The following is a 21,173-nucleotide window of genomic DNA, read 5'->3' as shown; positions in this document are numbered from 1 at the left end:
CTTTTTAAAAATTTCTCTGAACCATGCCTATACATATTTTATACATTTATCCTGGGTTAGATTGTCCCTGTCTTGAGGTGATGCTCAAAACAGGATAACAGCAATCCTTAGTGGTAGCAGAAAATCACTTCTTTAAAAAAAAAAACAAAACAAAACTGGTTATATATTTCTGGGCTATTCTTACTCCAGATTATTTTTTTTAAATTCATATTTAGTCTGTATTACTTTAGATCTTTATTTCTCATATTTGACCAAAGCTGACCCCTCTCCACTGAATAGGTATCTATCTGTTCTTGGTAAAATACTCTGGCGCCAACTGTATGGTATCAAGTTATATTTACTCTTAATTTTTTCCACTTTTGTCACTTTTGAGCTGAAATTCACTTGTAGTTAACAATGTAGTAAATGATAGCCAATTTTTAGCTATTTCCAGTCAGATTATTTTCCCCACAAATGATGGTTTTCAACTTCAGCAGCAAATACCTACTCCATATAAGTAGTTCGATTTCCTTGCAATTCAAATAAGCTCTATGAATTGTTACTTTCAAGAAGTCTATCAGAAATAATCAGTTTCATGGAGGAATTCTGCTTGACCAAGTTATTTCTGGAACCAGGTAGGGTGTGTGTGTGTGTGTGTGTGTGTGTGTGTGTGTGGTATTTAGAACACATAGAGATACCTTAGATTATCACAGAGATGCACGGGTATATACCCCATCAGGTGAAAAAAATACATGTACACGTATAAATAGTGAAGGTGGATCCTTTTCCTAAACTGAACAATATCTACTGTAAGACTAGAAGGAAGAAGAATCACATCCCCAGGGATGGAAGGAGGAAAGAAGTCACTGCCGTTGAATATCTTGTAACTTCATTATCATGTTCAGATATACTTTTAGATATTAGTTACACTCTAATCTTAAACGTTATAACATTCCGATGCCAAGTATTTATATTAAAATCATCTACTATATTGATTCATGTTTTTGTTGCTTTTTGTGAGTTTGTATAGTATGCATCTAGTGATTCCAGAATTCAGGTCATCTCTGAAAGTCTACGAGACCTGTGGGTAGTGATTGTTCATTTAGGAAGTACACACTTGTCCTCTGCTTTGGTGGGTTTTATTTCATTAATACTTCCTATTTTTAAATTAAAATTTATGAGTTATTTTACCAGTTCTCTTCATGTAAACTCATAACTGTGGTTAGCGGAGCTGAAACTTCTATCCATGATTATATATTAAGCTTCGTTTAATAGATGCGCCAATCTCATAGCATTGATCCTAAGAAATTTTGTTGCTTTCATCAGCTTACCATCTTGATGTTTTGCAATGGAACAAAATAAAAGAATTTTGGTTTCTGGAGACCTTTACATGGCTGCCTTCTAAGAAGAAAGAAAATTGATTTTAACATTGGGTCTAACTAGATCAATATGATTTTGTAAAAACCACGAGACACTAAATATAATCCACAGTCTGGCTGGACAGAATGCAGAGTGGGCTGTTCTGGTCTAGTTACTTCTCCATATTCCTTCTGGCTTCTTCCTTCTGCCCCGGGCTCTTGCCTCCACTGCCTGCATACTGAGACCCCTTCCTCCTATTACCCAGCACGAGCCACCTCCCCTTGTCCATTCTCCCTCCCACTTATGAGCCTGGACTGAGAGTTATTTTATTCTTTTGACAGAAAACAATTCCCTGTTGAAAGAGAATAGATTTCTGTCTCTGTTGGCTGACTTTTATTTCCGTGTCAGTGTCCTAGGGCCACCCTTCAGGCACTGCCCAGCCACAGGCAGACCCGGTCATCTCTGCCCTTCCCCATTCTAACAGGATCTCTGAGCGATCTGTCAACAGCAAATTCATAAGGTAAGAATGCAGCGTTGGGCATGGCATGTGTGTTAGGCTCAAGTGTGTGAGTTTCTTCTGAAAAGAAAAAGAAAACGTCAACATTTTGTTTTCATATCTCGTCTGAAGAGTGGATAACCTTTTGCAACATTTTTCTATTTCATCAACATACAATTCACCTGTTCTGTTTGAAATACCTTGATATTAAAACATGAAAGTCAAGTTGCTCTATAGAAAGAGAGGCATGTTCCTATTTCTTTCACATCAAATGTTTTTCAATATGGTTCCAAACAAATTGTCATCTAAACCATATTTTTTAATATACTTGTCAGGGCCAAATTGAGGATGTTGGGGCGGGGGGAAGGTAGAATTTCAAAATGAAGCAGTTGCAAGATCTCATAAATGTCCCTTTTGGCTTCTTGCTTAACAAAGTGCTTCAGTCTTCTGTTTTAATTGTGCTAAAAGCACATCTTAATTTTACACTTTAGGAAAAAAAATTAAATTTCCCCAATTAGCTTATTAGGTGACCCCACTTTGTTTTGTTCTCTTTCCTTCTCTCTCCCTCTCTCTACCATCTCCTCCCTCCCTTCCTTTTTTTTTTTTTTAACATATTGTTAGAAAATATATACGAGTCTAGAGGCACATGAGCCTAGATCTTAATCTTGGTTTGGACTCTAAGCACCATTTTTACTGTTTACCTTTGGTGAATTAACCCTCCCAAAGTCATATGTTTCTTCAGGTATAGAATGGAAATAATAATATATAATTTAAAAAGTTTTGGGGATAGATATAATGAGCCAATCTATATAAATGTCTGTGGTAAGCAATTAATAAACACTAATGTCATTTCTCCTCCTTTCATCATAATTTAATTTAGAGGTTTAAAATATTATTTGTCTAAGACTAAAGAGGACAATACAGTAAGCCTGAATTTCAAATGCAGTACCAATAGGGAAAAAAAAAGAGTTCTTTAAGAGAATTTAAGATACCGAGTGAAGGTCAAAATAGCTATGGCATTTCTATTTGACTAACACTGCGACATTAATCACTGTCCTATAAAAAGTGGTTTTGGTAAATCATAGGCAAACAGATAATAGAATCCAGCTGCCTTTTTGGAGACTTATTATTTTAGAGAAGTTCTGTCATTCACTGGTGGGAAATAACAAAACTTGAGAATACAGCCTTTGAAATAAAACTGGTGTTATTCTGTATGTTGGTAAATTGAACACCAATAAAAATTAATTTATTAAAAAAATAAATAAAACTGGTGTATTATCTCATTCTTATCCACTCTTTTAAAAAAGTGAGTTCTTTCAACTTTCTCTGAGCTTCCGTAACATTACTATTAGTTTGCATGGCAGTGGGATTTGATTCAATTATAAAAGCAAACCCAGAGAAACACTGGAAAATAATGTGGATGGAGTCAGGGAACCATTCTGCAGCTTTCCTAAGGTTATGTATACGGAGTACGCTCATTTGGATCAATGGAGATGCTCTCCTTTAGGTAGAGCTCTGAGCCAACAATGAGTTAATATTGCCAGATCCCAGGTGGACACAGGCTACCTTGGTTAAAATATGGAATAAAGGCATCCACAATTCTTTTTTGAGACAACACAGGGAAAAGGAAAACCTTTGGTTTTGACTTCTTAAGTTGATGTACTTGACTCCTTCAAATCACCACTGCTCTTACCATATGAAATGATATTTATTTGTCAATTTGACACGTGTGCCCTCATCATAAATGGAGAGACAGGAGAATGAAAGGTTTCCCAACACTGCTAACAGGTCGATCTGACCTGTCTACGTTGACAGAGAGAGCTGTATGTTCCACAGTTGAGGGAATAAATCATTGCTCCTCTAGAAATGGGTTTCTCGGTTGTTCACTTAAAAAAAAAAATCTTTGCTGACTACGATGATCAGTTTAATGTGCAAACTGATCTGGGTTGCAGTGCCCAGTCATCGCACGAACACGAATCGAGGTGTTGCTGTGCAGGTGTTCTGTAGATGTCGTTAAGTTCATTATCCACTGACTTTAAGTAAGAGAGATTAGGTGATGGTAAACTGGACAGACCTGATTCAATCAGCTGAAAGAAAGGATGAAAGGCCATGGTCTTCCTTGAAGAAGAAATTCTACCTGTGGGCAGCAGCTTTCTTCTCATTCCTCAGAGTTCCAGTCTGCCCTCATGTTGGACTTGCAATGCCAGGTCCCACTACTGCATAAGCCAATTCCTTGTAATAAATTTATAAATACCTATATTCTTACTGGTTTTATTTCTCTGGTTGAACCCGGACTGGTACACTGGACCACGGAACTCAAAATCCCTCTCTCCTAGGCTTCTCCAAACAACTCCTGACCTTCTCCCCAGTACAAAATACACATATCAATTTATTTAGAAATTGTTTTGAGTTCTCTGTGTATTCAATCTCTTATCCAAGATATCCCAGTAAAACTCCTTCTGTGTTTATATCATATACAAAATGACTTTATTCTCATTACAAAAAAATGTTTCTAAAATTTGAGGCAAATGCTGTTTAAGAACTATTCTTTGCTCTCCTTCATTCTCACAGCACCTAGCAGAGTCTTATCTATTTAACAAATCTTTGCTGAGTGTTTCATAATAAAGCTCTAGAGATTTGCAAGGGATTTTTATAGTAAAATTCTCTAAAATTCTCTTTTTCTTTTCCAGTATCCTGTTGAGGAGAGAGGTACTTTTAAACATAATTTACACAATCAATTAGGTTTATCTTCATCTTATGTCATTGTAGTGGGCAATTTTAAAGACGATACACGAACAAAAAATATTTATGATTTAAGTATATGAGAAGACAGTTTCCAAACTTCACAGTGTGTTATAGGATTACTTCAAAGCCTCCCTCCATTCCTATTTCAGTCATAAAAAGAAAGGCACTCAGAAAATAAAATGGCAGAAATAAAAAGTCTTCATTAAGTTCTAGAAGGTCAATGTTCTTCAAAGTCACACCTCAAAGCTCAAAAAGTTGGCACCTTGAAATGCAGTACTTTTAGAAGAGGTCAGTCAAGCTGTCCTCAGCAAATTTGCCCTTAAGATTAATTTATTAATCAAAAATATTGGTCTTGACCAAAGGTCACTTGGCAAAGAGCATTTCTAATCAGAGACAGAAAGTAAATGGCATGAAGGAAAACGTTCTTTCATAGTGGAGGAAGAGATGGGATGGATGTAAATCCTGCTTGGGGGGGGTCACTCTAACCTCACTTTGCGGGGAGTGGGGGGCACTGACCTTTCCATATGTTCATGCTCTCCTCAGAGAGTCAGAAGGCAAGTCTTGTGAGAAGATAGATTTGCATTTGAACCCTGCTTCCTCACTTCCAGCTACTGTGACCTTTAGCGAGTTTATTCACCTCCCTAAGCCCTATTTTGCAAACTGGAGATATATAAAATCTAGTTCACGTAACTCTGAGAGTTAAAGGAGATAAAATGTCAAGACTGATGTTGGTCAATAGAATTTAATGAAAATCTCTACTCTTTCCTTTATCTCTTTTCTCAGAGCAGATATTCATTTTTTTTTTCCCTACCAAGGCAAATTCCATATTCTTTTGTCACTCCTGGGGTTCCTTCATTCCTCTTCTACGTCTTTAGCCTCTTCCTCTCCACTGCCTCCTCCATTTATAAACTTACTCATAACTCCCTCATTTTTTTAAAATACAAAAAATTCCCAAACCCTTGCTGCAGCTCGTCTTCTTATTAAGCAGCAATTCTGTATTGAGCCATTCCCCTTTACTATGGAACTTCTTGAAGACCTTTGCTTGCTGTTCCTTTTTCTATTCATTCTTTAGTGGCTCTAACCACCAGACCCCACTGACAGGAAATTCCAGCAGCCTCCAAATAGCCAAAGCCAAGGCTTGGCTTGGTATGCTGTCTCATGACTGACCACACCTTCATTATTTTTTGTTTTTTCTTTCTTTCTTTCTTTCTTTCTTTCTTTCTTTCTTTCTTTCTTTCTTTCTTTCTTTCTTTCTCTTTCTTTCAAAACTCATTTGCTTATCGTCAAACACTCCTTTGCTTTAGCTTCCTCATTGTTAGGATTTCCTAGTTTGCCTCTCTTCCTGTTGCTCTGATCATCACTTGGAGTCCTGTTAGCTGAATCCACTTCTTCAAGTGGATTACCTTTTCAAATTAGTGTTTTCTTTCCTTCAATGTTCTTTCCCTGCTCTTCTTGGGATCTCTTGGAGTCATTGATGAGGGCATTACAACTGCTCATAGTCATCCACTTTATCTTTACTCCTGGGCACAAGGGAAGATCGCACTTTCCCTTCTCCTAACATTACTCTGTAGATAAGCAATCATGGCTTGTGCTGATTCTCCTACCTACACTTCAAGGAGAGTTTTCCCTCTCAGGGCCCAGGGAGCCTCTCTGACATCCAGTGTCACCCATACTTCAGTGTCACTGTGTGGGATATTCTCTTCCTGCAAACCCATGCTTCCTGAATGTTGTTCTCCACCCGACAGCTGGAATCCCCCACTTAAAGCCGTCCTGCTTGCCTCTGAGTGAAATCCTTACAGTCGTGCAGACTCTCCTTCATCTCCATCCTCTCTCTCTCACCCTCAGTGTATCTACTCTAACCGTTCTGATCTTTCTCCTTTCCTCCCAAGTTCATGTTCTCTGACCTTCATCTCACAATGAGTGCACATTCTGACATCTCTAACCTAGAATTCCCCTTGCCATTTTTTTCTTAGTTAACTGATGAATCCCCATGTCAGCTTACGTGTTATGATTCCTGATACACAAGAAACAATAAATATTTGTAGACTGATTGATAACCTCATCTATTGTTCCAGTTGAGGCTTTCATCAATTCCTATACATACTGCTGAAATAGCCTCTATTTTCCCTGTGACCGTTCTGTCCCTTTTCACCACAGTGTCCTCTACAGAGAGTCTAGTTGGTTGGGGGTGGGATATAACTAGATTTGATTCCCTAATTTTATCTCTTAGTTATTTGTCCCATTTAACTGCATCCTCCAGTGTTAGTATAATTATTTAACACAATAATTAATTAGATAAATGATTAATCTTTTGATTAACGTACTGACCAGACACAATGAAAATGCTAATCTTTAGGTGCCATCAAGCAATGTTTTTATCTATGTTGTTTCAAGAGTTAAACATGATGCTTTCTTATGCATAATGCCAACTTAGAAAATTCACTTTTTTAATAACTTCCCCAAAGTTTAAATGTTTTTTTTTCTAAAAATAGGTTATATAACTTATAATACAAGAGTCATGTTTTCTTGTCTTTTGGATGCCACTAAATCACAGTTTAGTATCATCAAAGTATATTGAATTTTACACAGCTTACTTTACAGGCAAAAATTGTGAACATAATTCCTTTTCAATAGATATAAAATCTAATAGTAAACTACCCAAAAGGATGGATAATTTATATTGCTTCTTCCAACGAAAGAAGCAATAAAACTATGACTTATGAGAATAAGACTATATTGAGAAATTAAAAGAAATGAAGCACTGGAAACCAATGAAAACAACACTAAATATAGTCAGAACAACAAGAACCATATCAACTTTACATCTCTATAGTTAAATACATCTTTATAGATGTAAGGAATACTTCAACAAAAAAATTCTTAATTAGAAAGTATAATGTTTTGTAATATAAATATATGACTCTAGTGGATCTAAGGTAAACAAATAAGCATTATAAAGCAAGCCTATAAAAAATCAGGCTAATAGCTTGTGTCCAAATATAGGAAAATATTTTACTTAAAGGTATTAGGATTGTTGACTGAGGCATTTCTTAAGTATAACCTAATGGAACTTTCTCTTGATATCTAACTTAACAAATTCAGGTTCTTAAGATATTTATTTCAGAAGTAGATTTCATTGTTTAATGGTTTCTGTCTTTCATAAGTTCATATATTACAACATTTGCAGTTCTGGGGAAATAAATATAAAACATGTTAACATCCTTTTGGTTTTTGATACCCATTAATGGTTTTGTGTAGGTAGAATTTGTTCATCCCAAAATTGGTAGGCCTCCCTACAAACGGGCTCCTCTATGGAATAAAATAACCTTATTTGTCTAGTTTCTATGTCCTTTACAAAGCTGATTAAGAATAGCTGAATTAATAGTAACGTGGCAAGAATAGATATGACCATAAAGAATGGCAAAATTATTACTTTAAAATTGATTCCATTTTTAAAATTTTGCAGTGATAAAAGAAGAGATAACATTGCAAGAAATATATTACTGCCCTTGCAAATTTGTGAGAAACCAATAATGAGCAATTCTACATTTGTTGGCTAATGGTATGGTACAACCAAACATTTATCAAAATAAAAATGAGGTCCATATGCATACAAAATCAAGTCTTTATCCTAAGTATCATTAGAAACTATAGAGCCCCAAATGAACTCTTGAGGGTAAGGCTCTTAAAATAAAGAATAACATTTTAAGTGCATAGCTATTACAAACTCATTTGATATTCATTTTAATTGCCATGGCTATAATGAATATACTTTGTATTCAAACAGATGTCACAAGTACTACTACAGAAGTTCCAATATAATTCAGTCTTAGTTAAGAACGAGTAAATGGATATTTAAAATTGACTGTTACCAGGAAGGAAGAAAAAAAAAAAACAATTACAGCAAACATTAGCTTCTTAAAACAGCAAATTAAAGATTTTTATTAAATTGTGTTCTTTCTTCTTTGGACATACACAGAACACAATCATACAGAAACACTCGCTACACCAACTACTCCCTTTCTTTGCTTCAGCTGTTCTATAGATCTAACTACCCTGGGAAACAGAAATTGGGAGTATGAAGAATGACTCAGAAGGGAAGGCTGAAATTCACTGTAGAATATTTAGAGACTGGTCTGTGAAAGGATTAATAAATATTGCAATGCCAATCTAGTTTATCTGAAGGAGTAGGTAATCATATATGCTGTTTTCTTTTAATTGGCCAGACAAGTTCTAATATTTCCTTTAATCTTCTCTAAAATGGAATATTGAAACCTTAAAGTCTACCATGAGAGATCTTCACACTGTAAATTAGAAATGGCGTTTCTTAGTGTATGGTTCACAGAACTACCAATGGATGGTTTTTTTAAGAGCAAACATTCCTGGGCCCCAACCAAGTTCTATCAAATGGGAGTGTGGCCCAGGAATCAGCATTTTGACAAACCTGAGCATTCTGACACACGCTCTTGTTTAAAACAACTGCCTGAAGGTAGAATGAGGTAATACTTAAAATTATGTATTTTCATTTCATTCCAATCAGCAATAGTTTATTAAGCATTAATCTTTGGTGAGTGAAAATTGTATTCGTGTATATGCACATTTAGGCAAGCAGCATATGATAAACTTGTTTTCAAAGTACAATCTATTAAGTACAACAATCGTCTACAAATGTCGAATCACAAAAATAATCTGCGACTGTGCAGATGAACAATTAATTCTAGAGTTCAATTTAGTATTTATTCCCCCTGAAAAGGCATCTGGAGGTTGACAAGAAGTATGTTTAGCTTATTACTAGAAAATATGCAAAAATACTGTTTAAAAACAAGTTTATCTTCTTTTTCTTGATGTTTTAGGAACCGCCGGTTTTGAAAAGGAACGTAGGCTTCTGAGGGGTTTATGGGGAAGAGACAGAGGGAAGAGAGAAGGAATGGAGAGCAAGGCCAGGAGCACTAGAGGCAGACTCGTTCTCTTACTTCCGACCTAATTCTCACAGTGCCCAAACTGTGAACTGAACTTATTTAAAAGTCATATTGTGTTTTGAAACCACTAGAGCAAAATTCAAAAAGTGGCAGTTGACTTTGGAGTTGAAGAGAAGCATGTAAGAAGATAAAACTGATGGTACCAGCTGCTATTCTGGTCAGCAGGTTGCCCTCACCCTCACCCTCGTCCACACCCTGAGGATTGAAGACAAATTGAGATCTTTGGAATGCACCTCAATAAGGAGCATTCACTTGTGAAACTCAGTGCCGAGGAAGTCACTAATTGTACCCAATGCCCTGGACTTTCTTTGATCCTTGGTTGACTTTTCCATGCATCGAAAACAAGATCCAGTAAAAAAAAGAGGCTATGTAAGTGCAAATGCATGGAAGAACAGGTGGGCCGTAGGGACTCGGAAGGTTTCCCATGGCCCACGGCAGTGGTTTTCAAAGAGTGGTCTCTACACCAGCAATGTTGTCATTGCCTGGGAACTCATGTTATTAGTTCACTCAGGCTTTAAACAAAATACCACAGCTGGGGAGCTTGCAACACACATTTGTTTTCTCATGGTTCTGGAGGCTGGAAGTTTGCAATCACGTTGCCAGCCAATTGGGTTTCTGGTGAGGGCTCTCATCCTGGCTTGCAGATGGTTGCCTTCTCACTGTGTCCTCATGTGGTAGAGAGAAAGAACTGGCTTTCCCTCTTTTTATAAGGCCGCCAATCTCACCAGCTTTATGAACTTGTTTAACCTTAATTACCTACTAAAAGCTCTATCTGAAATTCAGTCACATTTGGGGTTAGGATTTCATCACACACATTTTGGAAGGACACAATTCAGCCCATTGGACTCATTACATATGAAAATTCTGGAGCCCCACCTCAGACCCAGCGAATCAGAAACCTGTGGAATGGGGCTCAGCAATCTGTGTGTTATTAATGTCCCAGGTTATTTCAATGCCTGCTGAAGTCTGAGAAGCACCAGCCTTCAGGGGGAAAAAAAAATCCCAGTTCCACAGCAGAACACTTAGTTCATGAACCCCCCCCCCCCAAGTCCCACTCCCTCCCTGGCCCCAGTTTCTCCCATGTACTTTCCAACCTTATTCCTTACTGTTCTTACTGAACTCTGCTTTTGCTGAGCTACTTCTGACCATGACCTAAAGGGTCATCCATATTCTGTCTTCTAGACTTCTGCTTACTCTTTCGACATCCTCAAATTGTCTTTCTGCCTCTAAGCACTACCTCAACACCTCAGCCACAATCACCTCCTTTCTTCAAACAGCAGAATCACTAATTGTCTGAAACAATCATGTCCACAACCACAGATTTTACTTTCTTAGATTTCACTGGTTACACTTGTCTATAATTTCACCACAAGGCTTTGCACATTAACCCCCCCCCCAAAAAAAAAACAAACCGAATCAAATCTTTAAAATATCATATTGTTTTATCTAACTCTTCTTTGTAAGTACTCCCCACAATATTGCATTCAATCCAATACTGATTTTGGGCAGCAAATAGCCCACTGGTCTGTGATGGAGCACGATGCCACTTCTAAAGTTGCTTAATATTAAAAATAATCAATACACTATTTGCCATGTATGAAGTTAAGTGCATCAAAGCCTATAGTAAGCATTAGCACATGACCCCAGGAAATTCTCACTCACCTGTAGTAGGCATTATGATGCCTATTTGAATGAAAAAAAAAAAACACCTGGATATTAAGGCCTAAGAGTTCAATTAACTCCATCAAAGTCACTTACCTGAAGAGTGGCAAGGCTGAAAAGTGTGAACATTTGTTTCTCTCAGAGCACATCCTCTATTTCTACTCTGTTATACTATAGACTGAGGGATTTCGTTTTCAGTCAACATCCTGAATTTGCTGCCAAGAACCCCAAAGCATATGGATCTCTTGGAAAAGATATTTTGAGGGCAACCTTTGGAAATTCTTTATTTTTCTATACCCTGAACCACACACACACACACACATGTGCACACACATACATCCTGAGGCATTGTTAAAAGTAAGCTATCACGAAAAAAAATTAGGTCGAACTTCTTGAGCAAACAGATACTATTAAGTGCCTATAGATAATAACTCTAAATTTTACTGCTCTTCTACACGCCATTTACCTCGGGCAGCCTTCAGAATGCTTTCAGTTGTACGTTAAGGACAACTGAAGAACTCAGACGGTGGTACTTGAAAGTTCACAAGTGGCTCTGATACACTTTTGACCGAAGAAACTACTGATAATTAAGCACCAGAAACAGATACACACACATAGGCACAAAAAAAAAAAACTGCAAAAAAAATCTCAGAGTTTAAAACAATGCAATTTTTTCCTAAAAGCTTAAAACAATGCAATGTTTTCCTAAAATCATACTTTTCTCAGTTTCATTCTCCAGAAAACAAGTGATCGTTTACTTTTTTCACAGCTGCCTGCACTTTGGAGACTGGCCTCTAAGATAATACGTCGCACCTGTTGGATTGTTTAGGTAATTCCAAGCACCAGCTGAGATAGTAATTACAAGGAACACTCCATTCTCAGCCTACCTGGGGTGTTCAACAACCTCGACATCTTGCAGAAATAGGAGACGTACTGCTCGCAGTGCTCGGCGCTGCTGGTGACGGCGCTGATCTGGTCCATGGAGGCACTGTAAACGAGCTGTGTCACCGAGTACTTTTCTGGGCTGTAGCCCACCACTGTGGTCTGCATCTGCAAATCGTGAGACACTATGGTCCACACTTTGTCCTCTGTGGGGAGAAAAATACCAGGACAAGGGATCATTAGGATGCAAATCCTTCTTCCAATGGCCGAAAATACTGAGCTGCACTTTCCCTGAACTGATGGAGCAAAGAGCTGAGGATTGCCATCCTTCAGGTTCTATCCTGCAAGTTCTCCTTATATGTAGGTGAATTATAAAGAGATGCTTTTTATTAAAACCAAATGCAAGGGGCACCTGGGCATCTCCGTCGGCTAGGCGGTCCATTCTTGCTTTGGGGTCAGGTCAGGAGCTCAGGGCCCTGGGATGGGGCCCCGCCTCCTCAGGCTCTGTGCTCAGCATGGAGTCTGCGTCAGGATGCTCTCGCTCCCTCTGCTTCTCCCCTACTTGCTCACTCTCTCCCCTACTCTCTACAATAAATAAATCTTAAAAAAAAAAAAAAAACACAAACAACAAACCAAACCAAAATGCAAGATACCTCTTAAGCAGAGAAAACAGCTCGTGTCTCTGGTTGATGCTAAGGTCCACAGCACTGAATGTGAGGCTCATTATATTCCCACTCCTTCCTGACTCCCTAACCCATCACTCCTCTGGTACTATAGTATCTGCCTCCGAACTGAACTGTGCTCTCTCAAGCTCTGAATCTCTGTCTATGCTGTTCGCTCCAATCAGAATGTGCATCCTCCTCTTGTCAACAAATGTTCCTCTCACCCTGACCTTTCAGGTAAAATTGGAGCCTCATTCTGTGTGACTGAAATGCTCTATACGCAGGCAACGATACAAATGAGTAATTACCTTGATGCTTTGGACCCTGAAAATTTCAATGTGTGAAAAGGAGAAGCGAATCTAAGATTGATGAGGTTAAATTATGACCTGATCTATTCCTGAATTTGAATGAGAAACATAGCCATGAACCCATAATTTTTCTTTATAAAAAATGCAGACCTACGTCCTAGCTCTGTCCACTGGGAAAGGCCCCAAACAAGGACAACCTGTAGCACCAGATTATCATCACTCAATATGATTTTTCATTAAGAGGAAACAGGGCTGCTGGATCAAGTGACTGATTTCAGGGCTAGAAATGCACAAGATAAGCCTGGAACATAATGTCACATAGAAACAAATAAGCTATTGGAAACAGAGGGCATTTCAAAAAAAAAAAAAAAAAAAAACACACCAGGATCAGAGAAGAATGATTTAAACATCAGTGAGAATCTCCTGCAATGGGATAAAATACATCAGGGATGTTTAATTATAAGAGTTCATAAAAATAAAAAGAAATGTTCAGTCTTAAGGAAATGCCAAGTAACTAACCCATTATTTTGAATATTAGGAATAAGGACTAAGAAGCCAGCACTTAGCACATCTTACCAGTAGGAACCATAACATCACTAAATGCTCTCTTTATGGAAATATTTCAGTTCATAAATGACCACTAAGTGATAGAATTAGGGGACCCTCATTTTGTAACTCCCAACATGCAGGGTCTAGGCAATGGTTATTCGCAGCTGCTAACATAGCCGTGAGTCAAACCGGAGGAGACGTGTCTTCTGGTGGGAGTACACAACACCACCTGGGGAGCAGTGTGGACAAGATCAAACATGAGTTTCTCTGAGCATATGGTCCTGACTGCCAACTTCTAGGGTCCAGCTGCTCAGGACAAAGCCTTGGAGTCCCCACTATGTCCCCCCATTCTTCTACACTCATCATCCAACCTATCAGTTAATCCACTCTGCTCCATCTCCTCCATTTGGGATCTGAGCGCTCCTGCCCCCCCAACCCGCCCCTCACTGCTCAGGTCAAAGCCCCCACCTCCTCCTGCCCCATCCCACAGTACCTTCCAACCAGCCCCTTCCAAAGCCCCTGCTTTCCCCCCTGTGCTCTCACCCCTACCCTACACCCAGCAGCCAAGCTGAGCCTCTGCAAATAGAAGCCAGGTTCAGATACTCTGCTCCAAGCCTTCACGTGGCACTAGGTCTCATTCAGAGGAAAAGTCTAGCTGTTGAAACAGTGGAGGGCCCTTTGTGGTCTAGCTCCACCTTGCCACCATCCTCTCCTGCCCTCCTCACCTCCCCCCTGCTCCTCCAGCTACAAGGGAGCCTGCCTCCATATCAGTGCAGTCAGGGAGCCCCTCCTGGGAGCCTTTGCTCTCCCTCTGTCCTTGGAGGCCACGGGGCCCTCTGTCTGCCCCACTGCCACCCTCGCCTCTCCTGGGCCCATCCCCACCACAGCTCTTTTCTATCTCCGGGTCCGGCTCTGTTTTCTCCCTAGGATTTATCCCTCTCTGACCCTGCACATTTTCATTCTGGCTGACTCCCCACGTTAGATGCAGGGGTAGGCAGGCGTTGTTTCCAATGCTGGATGCGCAGTGCCTGGAACAGCAGCCGGCACACAGCAGGCCTTCACCATATATTAGTATGAATTAAGAAAACACAAGTAGAACACAAAGACCTTGGTCTAGGAACGTCCTAAAGCACTGTGGTTGGGGGTTCGGCACTGCCATGACCTTCCCGAACGACCCTGGACAAGCCCCTTGGTTCTAGACTGCAGTTTCCCCTCATGGCTTACAAGATGCCTCTGCATCAGAATCCTTTGCACCTTGCTCTTCTTAAACCAACTAAACAATTCAATTACGGTGCCTGTGTCATGGCACGTTTTCCAAAAGATAATGGTTTTCCATGTTCACCGTTGGCATGGTCAGATGGTCTTCCCCTGGCTCCTCCGAGAAAGCAAAGAAACTATAACATGTTTTAATCATCGTCTCTCTTTCTGACATGATTCTGACAACACACTGATTGCCATTTATTTACTTATTTTTTTGTTTTTTTTTTTTTTACTGATTGCCATTTATATTCAGACCTTCACGTTTACCTTCCGCTAAGTCAAGATCCATTAGTTAAATAAGGGTAAGTCATCTCTTTTCTGTTAAAATCAGCCTCTAGTATAGAGGCTCTCAGGTGTTATGACAGTACTCACTACTTACCTTTAAAAAACAAAACCAAATCCTTACCAGGACCTCATCCTTGTCCCGTAGCAATATTTCAAAACTTTCATTCTTTAAGTCATAATGAAATAGTCATTCTAACTCTGGGCCTTTTTAAAAGTAACAAACCCCTTTTTAATTTACACAAAATAATGTTCATAACGGCAGACATTAATTAAGCAAGTAAAATAAAAATGGTCACCTACTAGGGTCTCTGTCAATGACTTTAAAAATATTAACCAATTTATTAATATTGATGAGTCTCTAACATTTTGGTCCTAGTGGCTGCTGGGCCCTAAACCCTACATCCATGCATTTCAGCACACATTTTAGTATCAGTCCTCAGGGCACCATTTTCTTTATACTTGTTTTATAGCCCATTCACTCATTCAGCAAACATTACTGGGTACCCACTACATGACAGATACGGAGCTAGGGAAACCACAAAGAAATTCTGAAATTCTGAATTTTTGGAGTCTTATACTCTAGTGGGGAGAAAACAGACAATAAGCCAAAGGTTAAAATAATATATATAGGTAGCACCCAACAGTGGTGAGGAAAAACTACAACAGGGACTGGAAGAACAGGCTGTGTGTAGATTGCAATTTTTAAATTGAAGTTTAATTGATACACAATATCCTATTAGTTTCAGGTATACATCATAGTGATTTGATATTTTTATACATTGTGAAATGATCCCCATGACAAGTCTAGTTACCATCTGTCACTGTACTAATTACAATATTATTGACTATATTCCCTATGCTGTACCTTACATTCCTGTGATTTATTTATGTTATAGCTGGAAGTTTGTAGCTCTTAATTCCCCTTAACTATTTTGCCCATCTCCCAACCCCTCCCCATCTAGTAACCAAGTTTGTTTCCTGAAACTGTTCGTCTGTTTTTGTTTTGTTTCTTTTTTTAGATTCCACCATATGAAATCATATGGTGTTTGTCTGCCTTTGTCTGATTACATTTTTTTTTTTAATGCAGAGGAAACCATGACAGCCCTCACTAAGTGACGTCTGAATAAACAAAGTCATTGTCCAGCAAGCCATGTGGTTGTCTGGGGAAAAGTATTCCAGACAGAGGAAGTGCAAATGAAAACATTCTAATTCTGGAATATTCCTGGTATTGTTCAGTTATGCAAGGGGCCAGCAAATGAGAAAGGAGAAAACAGCAGGAATTAAAGTCTGAGGTGTACGCGGATGGGTGGGTGTGACCTTGAAATGAGATAGAAAGCCCTTGGCATTAGAAGGTTGGAAGCAAGTTAATGTAGCATGCTTCAACTTATTCTCTGACATTCAATTCTTTATTTCAATAAAGCTATACTTCGGAAAGGCTTGAAAAAAAGAATATATATATATATATGTACGTATAAATACACACATACACACACATATATGTACATATATATATATACTCACACACTCATAGATATATGTATAAAGATTTAAAACCTTTTAGTGTTGTGGCATTACATAAAGTAATATGTAAACTCTATTTTAATGGCATAAAGCAATTACCGTTGATGCATCTTTGCAAATTATTTTTTAATGCTTGCATGTTACGCTTGAGCCATTAAATCTTAAGTGACAAATGTATATTAACAATTTTGCAGATATCCTCCATCTCGAAGAAAGTTATACTGTATAATTTGTTCTTTGCTAGTATCATAAGTGAAAAATTAAGAATCTTATTCCCATATTTGTAACGTGTTTACATAATCTGTGTTATCAGTTATGCGCGTGATGCAAATAGAAACTACTATGTATAGCAAATTCTAAATTTCTGCCACTGTTCCATGTTCATGAAGAAGCAATTGATAAACTAGTATATTTCAAATACTCTCTTTGGATTAGTGTGTTATGAAAGTGCCTTCTGTGATTACTGAGAGCTTAGTGTCTGTCTCATCATGCAATCGCATATTTAAAAATTATCTCACTGTACAATGTTTTCAGTACAGATGATTTAGTTATATTTTCCAAATACTGGGACACATATGGAGCACATTGTGGAAATGTATCCTTCTGCTTGGCAATAAGCGGAGTCCTCAAGATTACCCAGCTTAGTTGTGTTGACACGAGTACATCAGAAAGGTCCCTCTGCTGCCTCTACCCGTGACCTCACATCCTTATCCTATTTGTAATTCTCAAGCAATTCCCTTCATGAGAACTCAGTTCTTTGGAGCTCTGGCCAGGAACTGATAAAGCCAGGAAATGACCAGTGGAAAAAAACAAAACAAAACAAAACAGAATCAAAGAATAAGTCATTCCTGGATATAACCAGCTTCTTTATCATGTATATATGGCTGTTTTTGACTCTTCCACATTATCCAATACAATCTGAGTTCATATTACAGGGCATATTGTAATAAAAGTCTAATCTAAGCTGAATCCAGTAGGGAAAAAAATGGGTATATGCATCTAAGTGTTGTTGATTTTCAAACCATATCACTATACTGGTTGAGGACCAATTTGTTAATCTGAGAGATTTCTTCCTCACCTTTATTCATCTTCTAAAAAAAGAGAATACACTGTAAACTACCTAAATTTAAAATAGTTTATAAAATGTATTGGAGGGGCATAATGAACATCTGCTTACAGTCCAAATTCCTTAGAAACCCTATTGCCTATTATGCCAGGAATGACTTTGAGTTTCTCACTCTCAGAGTAACATAATGGGAACTGAACAGGATACACATCTCTCAACATTTTCCATATTGCATGTAAATCTTGGCTGCTGAGTAAAACTAGTAGATTCAATTTTGTATATCCTTAAGTTTCTCCTCCAATAAACTGCATTCCAATAACTTTATCTGTCACTTTCTTTGGACACAGAAGTCTTAATGGCTATTAGACTGATTCCATTAATCAAAGATTGAACACTAACGATGAGAAGGAGATGAGCAAGGATCTCCAATTAAATGCTACAGCATTAATAAGAATTGTTTTTGCAAAACTTAAAATTTGCAGCGTTAGAGGAACACATATCCAAGGAAAGAAGCCTACCATTTGAAGGAAGCCATGTTCTCAAGTGGACAATTTTGAATACCAAATAACATCAGTGTAAAATCTTGAAGGACATACATTGTGACTCTCTTCTATTAGAGATTAAGAAGCCAAGTCTTAGGAGGGATAAGTGACTTGCTGAAACGACCATAAAGAGAGTGGCAAAATGATGGAGACTTTGTCTCCTGGTTCTGGATTTAGTACTCTTTTCACTCCTCATCCCTTTGACTCAGTGGTGACATGGTTGGTGACACATCAACATTTTTACTGTCTTCCCCATAGCAATCCACTAATGTTCAGGAGGTAGGGCGAACATCTGGATAGACTTTTTAAATGACAATATAACCTATTGCACTTAGAAAAATGTCATAAAACAGTAATGCACACATTCACAACTATTTATTGAACTCCTAACTGGTTTCATCAGTTATGTTCTGGGGATACAAGAATAACAGACTTGAGTTCCTGTTCTCAATAAGCTTGTAATCCATTGATGGTAACAGAACATTAAGCTTGAAATTACAAATCACCTACAAGTGCTAAAATGGAGATATGCACAGGCCACTGTGAGTTCCTACAAAGCCCATATGGCCCAGATATAGAAAGTTATGAAATGACCAGACGGACATGGCACTTGAACATTTAACTATAAAGGTTAAATAGTGATGAGCTATATGAAGGGTAAGGTAAGGCCAGTTTCATTCTTCTTATAGTTAAGACCAAATACTTTGGAGAAAAAATGGATTTAGTAGATGGGATCTAGATCAATTGGAGATTGAAGTGTCTGCAATAGTGAAATATAAGATTGCAGAGCCCCAACAATTGTGCATGAGTCGAAAGGTCTAGTGCATGGTTATAGGTGGGTGTTGGAAAATTCTGAAGATAAAATATCAACTCATATTTTAAAAATATTTCTTCAAGTCTATATATGACACGCCCATAGCTAAAATCATCCTCAACAATGAAAAGTTGAAATCTTTTCCTCTAAGATCAGGAACCTGCCAAGGGGAATAAGATTAGGGATATGCACGGGCTTTAATTTTATATTTGATGTTGTTTTTCCTAATCTGGGGGTTGGATATAAGCTAGAAATATTCCATACTGAAACAAACAATTAAGGAGTATCTTATTTTAGGTAAACTTTATGCTGAGATCCAGATCTCTACCAAAGTTAACAACTAGACCAAAATTGGTCATTTTACATGAGCTATGTGTGCTTTACTAACTCACAAAATAGTTTCTTAAATTATTAATAACCACTTGTCATTATTTGAAGTATTAATTTCAACAAAATTGCCTACAAATCTTTCAGATAGAAAGACCCAGCACAATGTTAGGTTATAGTATGGTCTTTTTTTTTTTTTTCTTTTTTAGTCATTTTAAGAGGATCTATTTGAAAATCTTATCAGTTTTTCAAGTGTGTCAGCTTGAGGACCCTAAATTTCATATATCATTATTTGGCTTGGAAGATTTTCTCAATAAGTATAATGCTACTGACACAAATTATTAGAAATTTGGTGTCACATTTGTGTCCCCCAATAGATAGTGTGCGAGCATTACAAGCCTCTCTGTAGCCTAACCTCTAATAACAGAGAAGCCATCTCACAATGGCAGGCCGTGGAGTTGGAATCATTCATAACGCCAGCTATGTATGCAGTTCAGGTGGCACAGGCATCCTGAATCACATGTCAAGAAATAAGGTATGTAAAGCAGATGGAACCTCTGCAGGAAGCAGAGAGGAAATGAGCTCAGAGTACAGATGATGTTCTGCAGGTGGTGGAAAGTGTTGATTATTTTTATGCTCACAATTCCGGCCGAGAGACGGATGACAAATCGAGGGCTGTGAACATGTATAAATAATGGTGGATCATTCTCACCCACCCGATGTACAATTTGAAGCTTATTTGTGTCTTTTTTTTTCCTAAGAAGGCATTAGCTATTTTCTGGGAAGAAGGATATTTGTTAATGTTTTTGTTCCATTGCAGGGATGTTAAAATTCTTTTACAATACAGCTGTGGTTACTGACTGCGTTTCTGTCAATACTTAGACAAGCTAATCTTCCCTTTCCTTTCCTCTCACACGAGGTGGAGATGTGGCCCCTGTGTATTTGACAGTCGGGAGTCCACCTCTGTGGCAACAAGGAGTGTTGTTCCCCTTGAGCAAGGAAATGCTACTCTTCTCTTCTTGTTGCTTGTAACAGATTAGATTCTGAGCTCAATTCCAACTTGGGACTAAGGAAATGTCATCCAGGATCAGTGACTGACCATTCCTGTGGACCTTTAAAGATAACATCTCCTGTTATTTAAGAATACCTTGAAATATGCTGCACACACTAGGTTAAAAAAAAATCATTCTTCAAATAATTACTCTCCCACACTGGCCTACCTGTTGCTGGGCTGTGGCAAGCAGCCCCATCTCAGGCCCTGGCTGCCCCCTGCGCCTTCCCGGTGACCCCCACCTGCTCTCAGGACTACCTCTTTCACTTCCGTTTAGTCTTGACTCAGATGGCAGATCTCACTAGGCTCACCCTGCCTGCCTTCTTCAAACTTACAACCCACCCTGCCCTTTACCTACTTTGTGGTTTCCTAGCACATACGGCCTTCTAACAGATAGTATATAATTTACTTACTCGAAATTCTTATTTTGTGTTGTCTGCTTCCCCTACCACTTTCCTCGAAGACCATACACTCCACTATGCTGGAGAACTTTTTTTAATAACGTTTTTACTGGTGTATCTCAAATTCTTAGCACGGTGCCTAGAAGTCTGCAGAAGTTCAAGAAATATTGTGCTAATTATATACCTTATTCCTTTCTTCGTTTAGCTTCCAACAAGCTTCTATCACTATCATCACCAGTGATTCCTGTAAAGCCCCATTTGAAATATATAGTTCATGGGGTTATG

The 21,173-nt window shown here is 38.3% G+C and overlaps 1 protein-coding gene across 1 annotated transcript in view; it reads right to left on the bottom strand.

Annotated features, from left to right (window-relative positions):
- The window catches only part of CNTNAP2 (contactin associated protein 2), a 1,382,004-nt gene that overhangs the window by 642,495 nt on the left and 718,336 nt on the right, over positions 1-21,173 (bottom strand). The window contains exon 13 of the mRNA XM_055334793.1: positions 12,108-12,308. Within this exon, the coding sequence (XP_055190768.1) occupies positions 12,108-12,308 (201 nt within the window). The remainder of the gene's footprint in view (positions 1-12,107; positions 12,309-21,173) is intronic.

Source organism: Nyctereutes procyonoides, unplaced genomic scaffold (assembly GCF_905146905.1).
Source record: "Nyctereutes procyonoides isolate TBG_1078 unplaced genomic scaffold, NYPRO_anot_genome, whole genome shotgun sequence".
NCBI classification, from domain to species: Eukaryota; Metazoa; Chordata; class Mammalia; order Carnivora; family Canidae; genus Nyctereutes; species Nyctereutes procyonoides.
The sequence above is the reverse complement of the archived record's forward strand: the minus strand, read 5'-3'. Positions and strand labels throughout refer to the sequence as shown.